The sequence below is a fragment of the Camelina sativa genome, chromosome 15, assembly GCF_030686135.1.
Source record: "Camelina sativa cultivar CO46 ecotype springtype chromosome 15, ASM3068613v1".
In the NCBI taxonomy this organism is placed as follows: Eukaryota; Viridiplantae; Streptophyta; class Magnoliopsida; order Brassicales; family Brassicaceae; genus Camelina; species Camelina sativa.
This window is the reverse complement of record NC_141894.1, coordinates 5519347-5537043: the sequence shown is the minus strand read 5'-3', so window position 1 is coordinate 5537043 and position 17697 is coordinate 5519347. Positions and strand designations below refer to the sequence as shown.

General features: G+C 36.8%; 3 protein-coding genes across 6 annotated transcripts; 1 reads left to right on the top strand and 2 right to left on the bottom strand.

Moving 5' to 3' along the window:
* Window positions 1-481: 481 nt before the first annotated feature.
* LOC104745524 (uncharacterized) lies at window positions 482-4619 on the top strand. 3 transcript variants are annotated; one of them, XM_010466786.3, is made up of 13 exons: window positions 482-954; window positions 1661-1776; window positions 1868-1934; window positions 2025-2096; window positions 2179-2292; window positions 2380-2529; window positions 2619-2762; window positions 2858-3342; window positions 3430-3529; window positions 3618-3677; window positions 3769-3861; window positions 3953-4072; window positions 4164-4619. In XM_010466786.3, the coding sequence occupies exons 2-13, from the start codon at window positions 1721-1723 to the stop codon at window positions 4482-4484; spliced, it is 1782 nt and encodes a 593-aa protein (XP_010465088.1). In that variant the 5' UTR covers window positions 482-954; window positions 1661-1720; the 3' UTR covers window positions 4485-4619. The 3 variants fall into 3 exon arrangements, with proteins under 3 accessions (XP_010465088.1, XP_087344814.1, XP_087344813.1); XM_087488688.1 differs by having other exon boundaries at window positions 673-954; window positions 2611-2762; XM_087488687.1 differs by lacking the exon at window positions 482-954 and having other exon boundaries at window positions 1005-1776.
* LOC104745525 (exosome complex component RRP45A) lies at window positions 4579-6655 on the bottom strand. The gene is made up of 8 exons (XM_010466787.2): window positions 6531-6655; window positions 6269-6412; window positions 5825-6034; window positions 5629-5724; window positions 5422-5536; window positions 5229-5309; window positions 4942-5130; window positions 4579-4848 (listed from the first exon to the last, which is right to left on the bottom strand). The coding sequence occupies exons 2-8, from the start codon at window positions 6403-6405 to the stop codon at window positions 4753-4755; spliced, it is 924 nt and encodes a 307-aa protein (XP_010465089.1). The 5' UTR covers window positions 6406-6412; window positions 6531-6655; the 3' UTR covers window positions 4579-4752.
* A 2310-nt stretch (window positions 6656-8965) lies between these two features.
* LOC104745523 (histone acetyltransferase HAC5) lies at window positions 8966-17379 on the bottom strand. Of its 2 annotated transcripts, none has more exons than XM_087489377.1 (17): window positions 17066-17379; window positions 16529-16796; window positions 16193-16307; window positions 15801-16056; window positions 15244-15687; window positions 13356-15133; window positions 12837-13133; window positions 12458-12733; window positions 12032-12160; window positions 11705-11905; window positions 11475-11617; window positions 11073-11385; window positions 10789-10928; window positions 10378-10456; window positions 9905-10291; window positions 9601-9800; window positions 8966-9507 (listed from the first exon to the last, which is right to left on the bottom strand). In XM_087489377.1, the coding sequence occupies exons 2-17, from the start codon at window positions 16660-16662 to the stop codon at window positions 9390-9392; spliced, it is 5010 nt and encodes a 1669-aa protein (XP_087345503.1). In that variant the 5' UTR covers window positions 16663-16796; window positions 17066-17379; the 3' UTR covers window positions 8966-9389. The 2 variants fall into 2 exon arrangements, with proteins under 2 accessions (XP_087345503.1, XP_087345504.1); XM_087489378.1 differs by having other exon boundaries at window positions 15260-15687; window positions 17066-17294.
* Between the last annotated feature and the right edge of the window lie 318 nt (window positions 17380-17697).

The following is a 17697-nucleotide window of genomic DNA, read 5'->3' as shown; positions in this document are numbered from 1 at the left end:
TTTCCTCCTTTTAAACGAAGTATCAGTTCAAAAGTGAAAAGATTTAGAGAAAAATACGCAAGAATCTAAACAGATTAAAAAGACAAACAAAAAACTCGTGATGAGTACACAACACAATTATTTCAACACAAAATAACACCATGATTTTCTGGGAAAGTGGATTTCTTTTTTTTTTTTTTTAATTATAACTCGTTTGGTTTTTTCAAATTTTTGAATATTAAATTGTTAAAAATAATAATACATAAAAATATCAAATTGTCAACAAAAGAAAACAAAAACTCAAAAAAAGGAATCAGGCTCCAGTCCACTAAGCTCTGACTAGAAAGCGACAAAAAAAAATGTATAAACATACGTTATATCGCTTGCTTGCATGTGATAATGGGGTGCTTGATGCTACACGAGTTTGGTTCTTTTGCTTCTCTCCTTTTAAGATTTTTACTTTACTTTAGAAATAGGTTAGAAATATCCAATTTTGTTTTTTGGGAGAAAAAGACGTCAAAATCTAAGTGCCCGTGTAAATTGAAACTAGTGTTACAGATTCTCCACTGTTCTGTTCGACTGTACAAATCTTTGTCTTGTACTTCTGGCCCAATTCCTAACTCATTTTTTTTTTTTTTTAATAATAATAATAATTGGATAATAATTATAAAAATACGAGTCTTTTTTCTAGTTAAGCATTAAATGCTGACACACATTTGAGAAGTTTTTTGAATTTCAAATTGAGAAACTTTTTTCTAAGTTTGGTAAATAAATAAAGAGGGTTCCGTCTCTGCTCTTTGTACTCTTAATAAGGCAGAGAGAGTTTAAGATTTTTTCTTTTGGGGGAGAGAATCTAGCAGAAGAAGAAGTCTAGGGTTACCGAATCCACATAAATCTTTCTTCATCTTCTCTATCTCTCTCAGATTCTTTCTTGAATGTTCTCTTTCAGTCATTGCAAGAACTAGAAAAAAAAAGGTTTGCTTTTGTCCCCACTGCTCATATCTCTTTCTCTTTGTTTCCAACTTTTTTTTGTTGCAAAATTATTTAAAGTTTCAATCTTTTTTTTTATATCTGTTCCTGACCCAATGATTTTGCGTTATTCATTCTTTTGTTCAAGTCACAATTAGAAAGATTTGTTATTTCAGAGACCACTTGATCTGTCTTTTAGGGATAGGAGTCTTTAGCTTCTTCTTTCTTTTATCTCTTCTCTTTTCATCAATTTTGTATGATTTGAATACTTATGATTGAATTATCTTAGCTTTCAGACAAATCACCATATGAAAATCAAACTTTTGATTACACACAGTCGCCAACAAATCTAGAATTGCATCTTCTTGTTTTTCAGCTTGTGTTATCCGGAACCAGTAACTGATTAACCTGTCAAAACCTTTCAATGTGAAATTTTGACCATGTGGACTGGTTTTGCTGTCCGGTCGATTTTTGAAAAGGACATGTTGCTGCGCTTATTTTGTATAATTATAATTAGATTTGTCGTTATTAGATGTTCACAGGTGTAACAGTGTCTTCTCTTGCCTCTTCCTCTTGTACTTGGACTCGACTCCATGTGCCATTGTCAACCTCCAAAATTTGTTTAATGTCTTGTGCTTAGTAGACAACAACATTAGTCTTTGCCTCTAAATGTTATCTTATCTCATTTATTATGTGAATCTGATTTGTGCAGGGACTTTGTAATTTAACTCTTTTGTACTTGAGAGAAGAAGCTGAAGTACATTTGGCTTTTATGGTAATAACTGCCAAACTCCAGAGGATGTATGACTCTCAAGTTTTGAAATCTAAGTAAGTATTTACCATTTCTTCTTCTTCTTTCTACAACTCCTGGATTTTGTTTTTGCATCTCCTTACTAGTTGTTGACTTAATTTTCTTCAGATCCAATCCATTTCTCAGACGTTCGAATTCTATAAAGAAATCTCAGGGCACAGTAATCATGCCAGAGGTATGAACATTTACACTGAATTTATATTCAGAAACTTACTGTTGAAGTTCTTGAAAAAATAATAAGAGCTTGCTTACTTAATCTGTTCAGCGCATAGAAGAAGCTTGCCAAGAATCTACAAGTGGTGAATCTTTTCCATATAGATTTCAACTTGAAGAGGATGTGAGCTTCCTGAACTCAATAAGAGCAGTGATGATTATTATGTGGAATGTTTATAGTGCTGAAAGAGTTTTTATTGTTGCAGGTAAAAAGATTGCAACTGCAACTCCAAGAAGAAATAGATCTGCACACCTTTTTAGAGAGTGTCATGGAGAAAGATCCTTGGGAGTTATCTGCTTCTTCTAGTGTTCCACATCCTGTTTGTTCCTTCAACTCATGCTATTGTGATTGCATTTTTGAAAACTACCGTTTTGTTTTTCACTGATGATTCTGAAAAATTGGGCAGGCTCAGGAACTTTTCTCCAATATAGTTACGCTAGAGACTGCAGTCACGAAGCTCGAGCAAGAAATGATGTCACTAAATTTCCAACTTAGCCAAGAACGAAATGAGAGGAGGCTCGCGGAATACCATTTGACACATTCGGCTTCTCCACCAGTATGTATCTCACTTTTTTTTTATTCATCATGCATTTTTATTTTAGTTGTAATCTTTTGTTAGTGTTTAACTATGTCTTAGTTATGCAGAACCCTTCCTCTTCCTTAAGATATTTGAATCCTTCAGATTCCGAATTCCATCAATCAGCAGAAGACAGTAGTCCATGTCAAGACCAGACAGCTCAAAACCAAGAATCTTCATCTGAATCATCTCCAGGAGAATCAATTTTTGAGGTACTGACATAGTGTTAGTCTTCTTTTCCTGGATACCTTTAGGTTTGGTTCTGTCTATCACTTAGTATCTGACATTTTTGCACTTACTAATCCAGAAAACATTGGACTCAAGTAATGACTTTCTTGAAAAGAGGATAATGAGAAAGACAAATGCGAAGAAACTGCCTCGAGGAATGCCACCAAAGTACCTGTGGGATCATCCTAATCTATTGTCTGAAGAAATGGTGAGATGTATGAAGAACATCTTCATGTCTCTGGCTGATCCGAAAGCAACCTCAAAAGCATCTTCAAACGAGAGCCAACTCTCACCAGTATCACCTCGCGGGCATCTATCAAGCTCAGCGTCCTGGTGGCCTTCAACAGAACGTTCAATGATCTCATCATGGGTGCAAAGCCCCCAAATAGATATCCAAAACAACGCCAGTGTTTTGGCCACAGGAGATGTCTTTGATCCTTATAGAGTTCGTGGGAAGTTAAGCTGGGCGGAGATTGGAAACTATAGTTTGGCATCCGAGGTTTCTTGGATGTCTGTTGGAAAGAAACAGCTGGAATATGCTTCTGGGGCATTGAGGAAGTTCAGGTAATGGAGTTTCCTTTTATGGTTTTTGTCAAATATGATTTAACTGTTAAGACTCAAAAACATGAACTTGGCTGATTCTGTGAATAGGACACTGGTGGAGCAATTGGCTAGGGTAAACCCTATTCATCTTAGCTGCAACGAGAAGCTAGCTTTCTGGATTAACCTTTACAATGCGTTGATTATGCATGTTAGTCCCTTCTTCCCCTCTTCTTATCAAGAACCATTGTTAATGAATTGAATGCTTATGAGAGTTATGGTATTTTATATGTATGTAGGCGTATTTGGCTTATGGTGTCCCAAAAAGCGACCTGAAGCTTTTCTCATTGATGCAAAAGGTAATATCAGTTGACATAAGTTTTGTTCTGTTCATCTCATCCTTCTCATTTCTTTTTTGCCTTATTTTATTCCTTTGTGCTGGCTCTACAGGCAGCCTATACAGTTGGAGGGCACTCATATACTGCAGCGGCAATGGAATATGTGATACTGAAGATGAAACCGCCTATGCACAGGCCACAAATTGTATGAGCTTTGAACCCAGCTTCATCTTCGGGGCTCTTTTGTTCTCCTCTTACAGAATCAGTTAAACAATTTACTTTGCTTTCTGATGCAGGCACTGCTTCTTGCCATCCACAAGATGAAAGTATCAGAAGAACAGCGCAGGGCAAGCATTGATACACATGAACCTCTTCTCGGCTTTGCTCTGAGCTGTGGAATGTACTCATCCCCTGCGGTAACTAACTAACTATAATGTCTCCTCTTTTGATGTCAGAGTGTAATAATGTGAAGTCTAAAAGATTGGAGACTTTTATCTTTTGTTGCAGGTGAGGATCTACACAGCGAAAGGAGTGAAGGAAGAGCTACTAGAAGCTCAGAGGGACTTTATACAAGCATCAGTAGGACTGAGTAGCAAAGGGAAGCTCTTAGTACCCAAAATGCTCCAGTGTTATGCCAAGAGTTTGGTGGAGGATTCGAACTTGGGGGTCTGGATATCGAGGTACCTTCCTCCACATCAAGCGGCTTTTGTGGAGCAATGCATCTCTCAGAGAAGACAAAGCCTTCTCGCCTCACGTAACTGCGGAATACTACCCTTCGATTCTCGTTTCAGATACCTGTTTCTCCCAGACAACAACATCTCGTTGTAATTACATTTTGAAAACTGTCATTTGTAAAAAAGCTTTAACCGACTTCATAAGAATGAACAGCAGGTGGTAGCTGTTCATAATCAACGTAATGACATTTTGAAAACTGTCATTTTAATCATATTAACGTTTCTACTAGTGTTGCTGATCCGACATCTACAACTAAAATCTTTACCGCCAAAAAGTTACAATCAACCACCACAGCCATAACCAAACATGCATATATGCAGCTTTTTCCTGCCCTGGGGACTTCTTTGGTTGTTGTCTCTTCCTAAACAACTACAATAGGTCCAGAAACTTCAGACTTAGCCAAAGTATGATGTCGCTTCACCTTCTGTAAGCTCCTCTCACGGTTGTATGCTTCAACCTACACCATGATAACAAAGCACAACAAAATCGATTTCTTAAAATCAAAACAAATCGATCCAAAAGGAAAACGCTCTGGATAATGAAACCCTACTGCTTCTCTTATTATCTTTGTTGTTGCAGCAGCTCTTGAAGATGCAAGACGCAGGCAATGAAGGACTACACTCTGGTTCACGCCTTCTTCTCCCGGTTTTTGGATTGCGCAAATATCGCCATTGGCATTAACTGTCACTGTCATTCTCCCACACATAACAGCTTCTTCAACATAAGTTGGGTCCATCACCTGAATAAGAACACAGCACACTTATCACATACTTCTTATCTCGGGAATAAGAAAAAGTAGTAAACTAAATTATCTATAAAAAAGCACAATTCTATTACCAAGATGCTGCCTTTATTAAAAAATCCAAACGTGAAGGCTATTGGGAGATGATGTATTATCAACGGAAGTGGTTCCCTTTCCTGTAAAAGAGACCACATATAGAACAAACAGTTGAAGTTGAGAACCTCCTTGTCTCTAGTTATCAAGTTCTTACAAGTTCATCAACTAAACTGAAAATTTCGAATGACTAACCTCGGGTGGATGTACAATCACTTCTTGACTGTTCTCCCCTCCTACAGTGCAATCAGGTCTCCTGAATGTCATGAGTGCAGCTAAAGCAGCGATATTTGCAGCATCAACCAAGTTCCTGTAAGAGAACGAGCAACAAAATACACATAAAAGATCATTGTTACAACAAGAACCTACACATGAAGAAGAAATGCAGCCAATCGAACTTACCCTCCATTGTCCAAAATGTGAAGATCAATGCGGACAGACCAGACCAGCTTTCCAGCTAGAACACAGAGCGACTCTGTATCTACTGCACGGCTTTCTCTGCAACCACCAAGACAAAGACACATCAATCCAGCCACAACATCCAAAAGTTTTCGTTTGTAGCATCAACAACAGAGATGAATCCAAAAGAGATGTTTACCTTAGAGCACGGTCTATAATGCGGCCCAGCCCAACAGCAGATTCGCCAGGATGACCTGGCTCAAACGATGGATCAGCCATTGGAGAAAATTCCGTGAAGATAGAGAAGGAGCCTTCATTAGGTCTGTCTTTGTAAGGTTGTGCTAGCTGAGCAGTCACAAAACCCATTACATGAGTCTGACCAAGTTGAACTTCTGAGCTACCATATTCCCTATTAAAACTCACACAGTTAACAATAGTACACAAACCAGAGAAATCAAAAGTACAAGGAAGGAAACAAAAGCATAAGCTGGTATGCATTCTAACAGAGGTAATAAACTGAAGAGACCCAAATGCATGAAATCAAAGGAGCAAGGCAAATATATTCAAACATATGACAAAAATCGAAGATTTAAAGCTAAACAACACCAATGTATATATATACGAGAAAAGTGTAAGAACTAACTTGCCAAACTTGATAGTAAGCTTGCGGTAATCATAAAGGCCACGACCATCGACTCTGAGCTCAGATTGCAACGCAGATTCCACGAATTTACTCTCATTCACAGTCAACCTCCACAAATTAGCAAACCTCCCCTCCATTCTTGTGCTATCGAATTTGAGAATGACAAACAAAGAAAAAGAAAAAAATCAAAACTTTGAAGAATATACAAAGCGTAGAATCAAAATAAGAAAGAAGCTATCCGAGGGGGAGAGAAACAACTAACCCTTCCGTTAGCCTCAACGAGTAGTAGCAGCGGGAAGGAGAAAGCTAGGGTTTTGTGGCGCGAGGTTTTTAGGAATAGAGAGAGAAAGAGAGATTGATTTGGATCAATCGAATTTTCAGTTTAACCCCTCGTCTTTTCAATCTTTTGCACTAAAGCCCGTATGTTTTTTTATATTTTACCATACCATTCAATTTTCTTGGTTCTCTTTCCTTATGATTAAACAAATGCACTTTCTTAAAAAACTTATTTACTTAGGTAGTGTAGTAAACAGTATATTTACATTACTTTCATTCAATTGAATATATTAACCCGCACGTCTAATATAACAACTGAAAATCGGGAATTTATTAGTTTATATAGTTTCGCCAAAAATAATTCAATAGGACTGTATCCAATTATCCATAGAGTCCATACATAAAATGATTGTATCATTTTCTTAATACAAAATGATATTAACTATTAAGGTTCAACACAGACAACCTGCGGTTTTGGTACTCATGAATATAAAATTAAAACCTGCAATTATATACTCTCTCACTAGCACTTTTGCACTTCTATAGTATATTAATAACTAGGAAAAATCTCACATGTTGCGTGATTTATATTATTTTCATAAGTTATATGAATATAATAATACATATACAATATTATACAACAATTCCCTATTTTAAAATATTTTTTTAAAGTAATTATAAATTGTTCACGGTATAATATCAGAAAAGCAATTATTTATTAAATTAAATTAAATTTTTGGAAAACAATTTTTTGTAAGATATAATTTATTTCCTTAAACAGAAAATAGTTATATACATAATTTCTATTTTAAAATTTTGATAGGTTAAAAATAAATTTTGACATGTTTAATCCAACAACATTATTTAATAGTGTTATAATTATTAGAGCAATAAGAAAAGTGTCGATATATATATATATATATATGTTGTAAACATTAACATATTACTGATAATACAAAAAACTGACCACCATTTATATTTTAGTTAACTAAAAATTATCTGGTATAAAATGATCTAAAAATATGTGGGATTAAATAATAGAACAATATCTAAACTATATTAGCCAAAATATCTATTAAATTACATTTTTATATTGTTTTAAATGTAGCTTAACTTTTAGAAAAAGAATAGAATACAACAAAAGAAGTTAGAAAAAAAAAAGATATTCAAAACTTATAATCCTTTTCAAGATGTTTAAGAAGGGTTCTTATTTTTTCAGTTTTTTGATGATAAACTTAAAATATTTTATTAAAGAAAACTTAAATCCTAAACAAAAGTATCCTTGAAATAAAATGATGTGAATTTTACTGTTAATTTTTGGTGAGGTAAAAAATGCAATCGTATTAGTCCCTCATCATATAATTTCTTCTTTATACATTTGAATACAAAAAATTGGTTTGTACAAATTTTGATAATGAAAATGAATCTAAGTATATAAAGTTATTAAAAAAAAATTACTCTAAGCATTTTGGATGAATATAAAAATGCAATAGTTATACTCCATCTTTATCATAAATGCAATAGAATAATACAAATAATCATTTTATCATATCTTCTTAGAGGAAAAAAGTTAGAATATTTTAATGTTAAATTTCATAATAATAAAGTTTCTTAGAAGGTAAACTATTATATGTGGAAGTGAAAAATGTTATGTAAATGTTTTTTGTTCTTTTATTTTTAAGATGGGTAACTATTTGATACTAAGATGCCTAACAATATATGATACTAATATACAATTAGCATATAATGTACTAATCTAAAAAAACATAAAATCAAAACAATAGAAGTCAAATTAATCAAATATAGTATAGAAACATGCAATTCATATTTTACCATGATATTAAAAGACATCATAAGGTTGACAACATGATTTTTTAATCATATGAGAGCAAAAATACAATTTTGATTGTTTTTCATAATCGTTAAGTGAAATACGCTTTTTGTTAAAAATGAAGATACAAGCTAATAAAAAGCTAAATTTACAGTGGAAAGTCTCATAGTGGAAAGTCTCATATGCATCTTTCAATTAAAAAATGTTAAGCATATCTTACCATAATTATGCCCAAAGAAAAAATATAAATTCTAAAATGTAAGAAAAGAAAAAAAAAACCTAACATATTACAACATATTGAATCACGATAGTTCATTTTTTATGATGTAGTAGTACTAACACAACCTACAAACACAATAAAACTGAAATAAAAATAATATATTTAGCTATGGAAGACATACATAAAAGATCTAATGAATAAATAAATTGGTCAAATAGTATCACATAATTTCTTTTCTCTATGTAATGCTAACAACATGAAAATCTTCAAAAAAAAATATAAGAAATTAATTTTGTAAGCTTGTAGTTGATTTTGTTTAAGTGGTACTCAAATAAATTAATTTTGTAAGCTTGTAGTTGATCTTATTATATAAGATTGACAATCAGGAATTTATTAGCTTATAGCTTTGCCAAAAATTCTACAATATACAATACGAAGGGATCAAACAGTAAATTAGATCCAATTCAGCTGAGGCGAATTCAATAGGATTCCAATTAATTGAATCACCAAAAAAATAGAAGTGAAAATCACAATTCACATATGCACACGTCTCTATACCTTAGAATACAATGTAAGAAAAAATATCTATGTACCTCCCTGGTGAAACCTAAATTAGCAGTTGACGCATCTGCTCATTTTCTCATGAGCTCTCCTAAACTGGCTTCTTGTATCTCCAAATTAGTCTACCAAAAATATCTCATTTTTTCTTGATTCGCCTGCCATTTGCATCCTAACTTCTGGCACGAACCGTTGACCCCATTGATAGAAAAATAATAATAACATGTATCTGTTCATCAGTCAGGAGTGGGGGCTGTTGCATCAGCAGCTCTCTGCCGCACCATCTCCATCACCGCTGCTCTGCGTCTTGAATCTGCTTGTTGCTGCTTTCTACTAAAATGAGCTCTCAATTCTCTGCAAACAAGTGTCAGATAGATAAATCAACTTCTTGCAGAATATATCTACTGCGCAAGGACAAGTTTCTTTCAAGTTATTTAGATTACGTACTTGCATTTGGCTACTTTGCATTGGGGATCTCTGCAGTTTCGGGCATGCAGTCGGAAGAGGCCCCACATTTTCTTACAATGTGGGCAACCTCTGGTCTTGCATGCAAGACCATGCCTGACGAGAAGCTTAGTCATGCGACACCTTGGATACTGGCACTGGCCACTAACGCATGTCATCACGTGTAGCAACAGCTCTCTCAACTGCAGTACAACAAGCCAAACCGTATTTAGCAATTAGGAAAAGAGAAGCCAAGGGATGCAAACTCGATTTTCTAAACATATGTTAACCGATTTTCTAAACATACCTGGGCAGCCTGAATTTGATTGGTTTGTGTGTTTTGTACAACAGAATCTGTCGCAGATGGACGGCTAATGAGGCTATGTGGATGGTTGATGCCTTTTGAGTAGCAAGCATTGCAAACATCATAGTCAGGGCAAACTTCGCAACGCCAACCTTGAGCAGTTTCAAGTTCTTGCTGGCAGATGACACATGCCGTTGCAAATGCAGGGACGGTTGGATTGTGAAGATGATAGAGAATCATCATAGAAGAGTGTTTTGCCCGCCTTAGTGTGTCATACTGATAGTGATTACCTTGGCAAAGACTCAGAAAAGCTTGCCTAGTATCAAAGAATTCGCTCTCGAGGATGTCATCATTGTCCTTAATTACAGTAGGAACGTCATCAATGGTAACCTGCAGAGACCAAAACCTTATCATTTTCCAACCCACCATCTAGAAGATACCAAGTTTCTTAGAGCTCTATCGCCGTAGAAACTTACAGGATATAGTGCATGCTTCTCCTTCTGATTGACGGGATGTTTCTCCTTTTCCACACGGTTCTCTTCCACTTCATGACACCTGTAGTAAAAGAAAGCTTGTGAGATGCAGTTAAAGAATGTATATACACCTCCCAGGCACAGCTATCAGATCTAATCTACCAAACTCAGAATACGACAAGTGCATAAAAGATAACACTGGCTCCCATTATAAAACTAGACACCCCCTCCAGCACACGTACTGGAATTTGCTTTTTAGTTCAGCGAAGACTATTCATTTTGCTGGATATTTTAACAGTATTTTGGAGATTTTGAATTTATATTGCACCCAAAATCCCAATATAGTTGATCTAATTAAACTATACAAGTATGAAATAAACAAAGCGACTAAGCGAGCCAATACGTAAAACTTACTTGTCACAAATCTGGAAATTTTTACACTGGTTGCACACCCAACGATTTCCAGACACCATGAGAGTGCAACAATGTTTGCAACAATGTTGCAAATGAACCATGATGAAATCTTCCTTCATTGGGAGAATGATCTCACCCAGCTACAGAGAAGAAAAAAAAAATGAAAAGTTGGCGACCGAGATATTATCACTTTCTTCAACAGAAACATGAACAGAAAGAAAAAAATAGAAAACACAAGATTATCAGTGTAACAATTTTAACGAACGAAGAGTATAAAAAGTTACTTTATGCATCAGCAGGAGATCCTTCGAGGCATTAACAGAAAGGTCCAACTGACCTACTGCTTTTAGAGCTCTTTTCGATATGACCTTTTTGGGCATTAATTTTCGATTAGACCTTTTGCCATCCTCTTCTTGGCTCATTTGATCTATTAAATCCTCAGCGGCACCTGGCCAGTAGTCGCCATCAAAATATGGCAACCTTGCTGCTGTTACCTTAGCTCTACATTCACCAGACTGGACGAAAAAATGGTCATAGAAGTTTGTACACTCAACGACCACTTTTTCCTTGGAAGCTTTCTTTAGCATTGCTAAATACCTGAAAAAGAAGTATTAGGCATCATATAATGATGTAATATTCTCTCTTACACGTGAGAAACAGAAATTAAGAAAATATGTATTCCATACCATTCCCTAAGTTTGTCAGTCTTTGGCGTTTTCTGAATTTCAGGATGGCAATATAGAATATAATCTTCACCCTTAAGAGGAGGGCATGCCCATATATAGCAGCTTGAAAACCCACGTTTCTTACAGTAATCAAGGTAACCAATCTGCAATTCAAAAAAGCCACTCTTGATAAGACTTGTGCAGCAACATAGGTGCCTGAAAGCAACTTGGATCAGAAAAAAGCGGCTCACCAGAATTTCATGGTATACGAACGTACGGAGGGCTTCTCCAGACACTGTTTTAACGTCAGGTCTGAAGTACTTAACTGAGTCCAGATAGGAAAGGTATACCCGTCGTTGATTGGGAGACGCAGAATCTGTTCCAAATTCCTGGACGTACATGCCAAATAAGCATACTTCAACACCTTCAATCTTTTGAAACAACAGAACGGCCTGAAAGAAAGAAAGATTTAGGTTTGTTAGTACGAAAAGAGATGGTTAACGGATATCATGTAGTAGAAGGACAGCATAATTAGAAAACATGACAGGAATAAAGAACCAAGCATATGTAATCTGTACCTTAGACTTATAAGGGAATTCTGATGAGTAATTATCTTCTCGAAAAATGTCAAGGAAACGTGGCTTTACTTCTAGTATTTTGTCGACAGATGCCACAACTCTGATAACAAGCGAGTCGGCTCCTGGGACCTGATATATCAACAAAAATGGAAACTTGATTGTTATCTTACTTAGCTTTATTATAGGAAAGAGCAGTCTAAGAAATAAGGCGTCAAAACATATAGGTTAATTTTCTAACAATAGAGGCCATAAACTAGCTAATTTCGTATCTTTATGTTTGTCATACTCCCGTGTGTAAGCCCAACTTGATATGTCTATCAAAAATCAACATTATATCTTTAAATGTGTTTAAAAACCCCGGGAGCAGTCAGAACAGAGATGCAGAGGAAAATCAGCCCAAGATTTATCGGAAAAGTTAATAATCACCTCCTCATAGCTTTTTCCTTGAAGTCTAGCCCTCTCCTGTCTTTCCTGCTTCAATTTCTTGAACAACCGCTGTTCTAAATGGTTGCTAAGAGTACTGGCTGGCAAGCTATTTGCTCCCAGAATAACACTTTGCGATACTGGTTTCCTTTCTCCTTGTTCCACTTCTTGTATATAGCAATTAGGGCAAGTGTACTCTGCTTGCCCATGATTCCTACGGCCGTTGAACAAAGCACAGATTTGATGCTGCCATGCTTGACATTTATCACACTGCACCCACTGCACGGAATCATAGGTTCAGAAAAAAAGAGTAGATCATCTAAATATAAAATGGGTAATTCAATAATGCAATTGCAGAACTCCAGTAAGTGAAGAGGCTTACCGATTCTTCAACCTCTTCATCATTTTTCTTCTTCTCAAACCTTGACTTCGGCACAGAAGTTCCATCAACAGAAACAGTGTTTGCACGCGCTTCGTTGTAACAAGGAATGCAGACATAATGCCGTGACTCACCAACCACAACCGTATAGTGCATAGCATTTCTCTTGACACGTGCACCACAAGGTGTGCAGTAAATAGGTGTTGGCTCAAATGCAAGCCTCTCAACAGCACATAACTGGCAAGAGTTCTCAGACATGGAGAGTCCCATTGCTTTATTTTTTTCTGCCTTGGTTTTACTCTGAAATAAAATAACAAAGAAAAAATAACTAGCATTATCCACTGTTACCGGCCACGTGCAAAATCATTTATCAACGAAAAGGTATGCATAAAGTGATAGAAAAATTCCGACAATACTAAAGAGACCTAAAGAAAGTAAAGAAGGATAAACTGAAAATATTTCTTGGTCGAACTCAATCTTTCATATCAAACAAGATTTGTGTCTAAAACTTTGTTAGCTTACCTGGCCTACCCACTGACGAAGACCACGGATATGCTCCTCTACTTGCTCTGGAGTGAACAGCTCAATCAGTGAGACTCCTTTGATCTTTGATTTCCCGTTATTAGACACAGATACAACACCCACAGACTGTTCCGCTTTCTCTTCTTTGGGTGCGCTTATTTCGTTTGTACGCTTTGGTTTTTCTTGCTCTGAGAAAACATTTTTAACATCTAGTGCAGAGTCACCACCACCACGTCTTCCCATGGGAGTATCGTTGCAAACAGGCTTTTCCAGCTCACGTGAAACTGGAACAAGCCTCCTTGAAGAATCAGAACTATCTGCATTCATAGGCACATTTGTTCTGACCGTTTTACTAACATCACTTTGTAGCCTATCCTTCTCTTGCGAACCCATTGAAAAATGACCTTCACTTACACCAGCAGACATTGTCGCTGGGATGCTCTGTGTGTCATGATAAGCAAATTGGGAGGGTTTCTCTACTTTCAGGCGCTTCGGAGCAGGTTGCAAATCATCAACAACAAACGCAGCTTTAGAGTCTCTTCCATTAGAAGTACGCATAGACTCAAAAGATTCCTTGGGTCCATGGTTTGAACTAGCTGGGGTAGGCTCAGCTCTTTGGAGGAACGTAAATTTTTCTTTTTGTTTCTCCTTGAAGCTTTTGACAAAAACACAGACTGGGCATGCTTCATCCCTGCAGTGCTTGTAATGATGAATCAATTTTCGGGTTTGAAGACAAAATTGATATGCGCAAGCAGGGGACTTGCAGTCATTGATATGTTTCAGTAGCGTTTTGGTAGTAAAACAATACTTGCTTTCACAGTTATCTTCTGCAGCATTGCATTTTCGTACATGTAGCAGGAACAAAAGCCACCGCCTCTGATTTTTGTAACTTAGACCACTATCTCCATTCAGCTGTTTACTCAAGGCGTTGCTTCCTTCTAGGAGATGTGGAGCCTCCAAGGTGCCTTTAGGAGCAACATTCTGGCAGTTTGTAGACTCTCTTACAAACGAACTATTATTAGTTCCTTCATGCTGCATAGGAAATCTTACCCCAAAACGTTCTCTCTCTTCACTAGAATTTTTTGATATATGGGTCACGTTTTGCGAAGATGAATGCCACTGACCCAAACCTGATACTGGCTGCACTCCAGCTGAAAGGTTGCTCAAATCTTTCCATTGTGACATCTGCGGCGTCTGTTGAGTTCGTGGTGGAAATGATGGAGAAATCTTTAGCTGGCTACTACAAACCGGTGCACTCTGAGCACCAACATACTCGTCTTTGACAGCGTTCTGCTTGTACTGGTTTTGCAGCGTGGATGGTTCTACTTTGTTTATAGCCTGCATCTGAAAAGCTTCATTGTAGTATTCCACGCGAGGTTCATGCTTAACTTGACTAACTAAATTTGAATCTAGCTGAGATTGACGATAAGCTTCATTGTTCATTAAGTGCTCTTGTTGCTGGTATTGAGCATGATGAGCTTGTTGGTTGAATTGATGTTCTAATGGTCGATGACTCACCTGAGCCAAATTTTCTTTGGAATTGGAAGAAGATTGGAAATTCCCATTCTCGAACTGATGATATGGTTGAGATTTTAGCAATGGATTGTTTTCCACTACTTGCAGGCTTGACTGGTTACTACCGAAGGAAGCATCAACTCTCCGCATAGGATTTACGCTCACTGAATTCATATCCACAGGAGTTTCCATTGAGCCAGATGATGTTATAACTCCGTAGAGATCCCCAGACGCAAAAGTATTAGCGTTGCTCATTGAGTATCCTTCACATGATGAAAGCAACTTCCAATTAGCATACCACAATGAGTAACCTACTCGCCAATCAAGAGAAGCATTGAAATTTGAAAAGAAAAGGAAAATTAGAGAGATTTACTGTTCACATGTGACACCTTCAACTGATCGACAGGCTGCTGTAAGGGTTGGGATAAAGTTGAAAAATTCGTAGAACTGAGGACCCCTTCAGAACTCCTGGCCCCAGTAGCAAGGTGTACATTGTTCCCGCCCATCCCTACACCAGCATTTAGAGGAATATTGGTCATCCCAGATGTATTTTGGTGAAGATTTGACCTGAAACCACCTCCCAACTGGTGATCAGTGTTGTAAAGCATACGGTCATTTGAACCAGTAGGACGTTGCCTCTGCAGCTGAGATGGATTTCCAAATTCAGAGCCAGCAGCCAGATGCTTGCCAGAATCTCTAGAATATTCTTCATTTCGATGAGACTGATATACATCAGTATTAGCACTACTGTCAAATCCAGGAGTAGGAATCATCTGGCCAACTGCAGATAATTGCTGACGACCATAATTTATTGAACCTGTCGATGTAAAATGTAATGAAGAAAAGAATCAGGACAGGCTCTTCGACTGTTTGTGTGGTCAAACTTACAGGGACACAATAGAATCGAACATAAGGTAAGACCGATATTACCTCCGTTCATGCGATTATTTGGCAATAGCCTTCCAGTTTCGCTAGTTGCATCTGATAAGTGATTACTACTACTATTGACTGTACTCATATCCACCATAGGGGTGGCCGTATGACTCTGACCCCATCCATGCGAAACCCCAGGTGTCTGAACCATCGTACTGACCGAGCTTGAAGCATTAGCGAGGCGCTGGCTAGTTAGTAGTTTCAAAGTAGACTCTACGCGAAGCTCAAAATTTCTAAAATCTAAGTAGTCCTCCTGCGAAAAGAAAATTACCAACAATGACCACCAGTGCAACACTAAAGAATCTCCAAGTGCTTTCTGGAATCCAAGTATAAACTGCGACTAGCTAGGAAAAATTTAAGAAACTGAAGCAATGAGGAAGATTAAGAACCTTAGACTTAGCCATTCTCAACATTGCATGCTCTAACCGTTTGGCAATCTCAAATAACTTAGCCTTGGAGACCTCATCAGTCTTTGAAGGTTGCCTCTGCTGTAACCAAGCGTAGCTGTGTAGAATAAGAAATCACGCATAACAATCAAATAAATAAGAGTGTTCTCCACCAACATAGACTTACACAAATGAAGAGTACAGTTAATGCAGTTGCATATCACGAGAATAAGAGATGGTTCTTTTAGCGAAAAACAATGAAGTGTTGGAACCATTAAAACAAAAGTAAACAAGTAATGTCAAAAAACAAAAAAAAAAAATGCAACAGAGAAACATTACATTTTGTTGAGCACATCCTGCCGTACGCCGAGATTATCACGAGATGTGGTGGCATTAGGCTGAGAAGAAACACTGGAAGCAGGATTCTGCATCTGTCCTGGCTGAAGAACATTCCTATTCTGCCCCTGAGCCATTATTCTCACTCAATAATGAGCTCAAACGCTTGCACAGCAGAAGAATATGGAGCAAATGCACTCAAAACAATGGAGCTAAAAGCCCCGCCATCAAAGACACACGATCATCACCACCACCACCATTAGCTACCAGTCTACAATTAACAAAAGAAAAAAAAAAAAAAAAAAGATTTGAGTTCGAGAATATAATGTAATCATAAAGAACGCGTAATACACAACTCTTCAATTACACCCAAGTTTTTTTTTTTTTTTTTAACAAATCGAATAGCCTGGATTCGTGAAACCATCAAATTGAATCAAATTTGGGGGAAATTATGTAAATTCAACACCAACCCTAGCTCAAGATCAAATCCAATTAATGAATGGAACAATACAATCGATAACCCAAAAAAAAACCCTAAACCTGAAATAATTGGGGGTGGAATCAGCAATTCGGATCTGAAGAAAGGCAATTCGCAATAACAAGAAGGAGAAGGGAGGATCAACGCCGGAAAAATTAAGATAACTGAATAAGGAAACAAACGGCGAAAGACAAAAGAAGGAAGGACGACGGAGAACGGGGGAAAAGGTCGGTGCGCCTTGGATAATGACGCGCTTATACAAAATATCCTTTTTTGGTTGCAAAAATCCGTATTTTTCTTTCTTTCTTTCTTTCTTTTTACTGACTAAAATATTCTTGATTTTATTTATTATGGAAATCAAAAAAAAAAAAAAAAATCCCTTATTCCTTAAGTAAGAAACAGGAAATATGAAATCCAACGGACAGAACACAACAACCGGAGCTTCTTTTTTTTACCCAATCAAAATATTCAGACCGAAGCCTTTGAATTTTTTTTTTATCTCTCTCTCTCATCCACAAAGTCAATCACGTATACAACAACAAAAAAAAAAGCCAAGTGGAAATTACTTATTATGGTATGCGTTTCATCGAGGGGTAAATTACCAAAGATTTTTTCCCCTATTCATTCGAGAATGATAAGACTACTTTAGTAATTTTGTCTACAGACGACGACTTGCCCTTTTTTGGACTTCCGT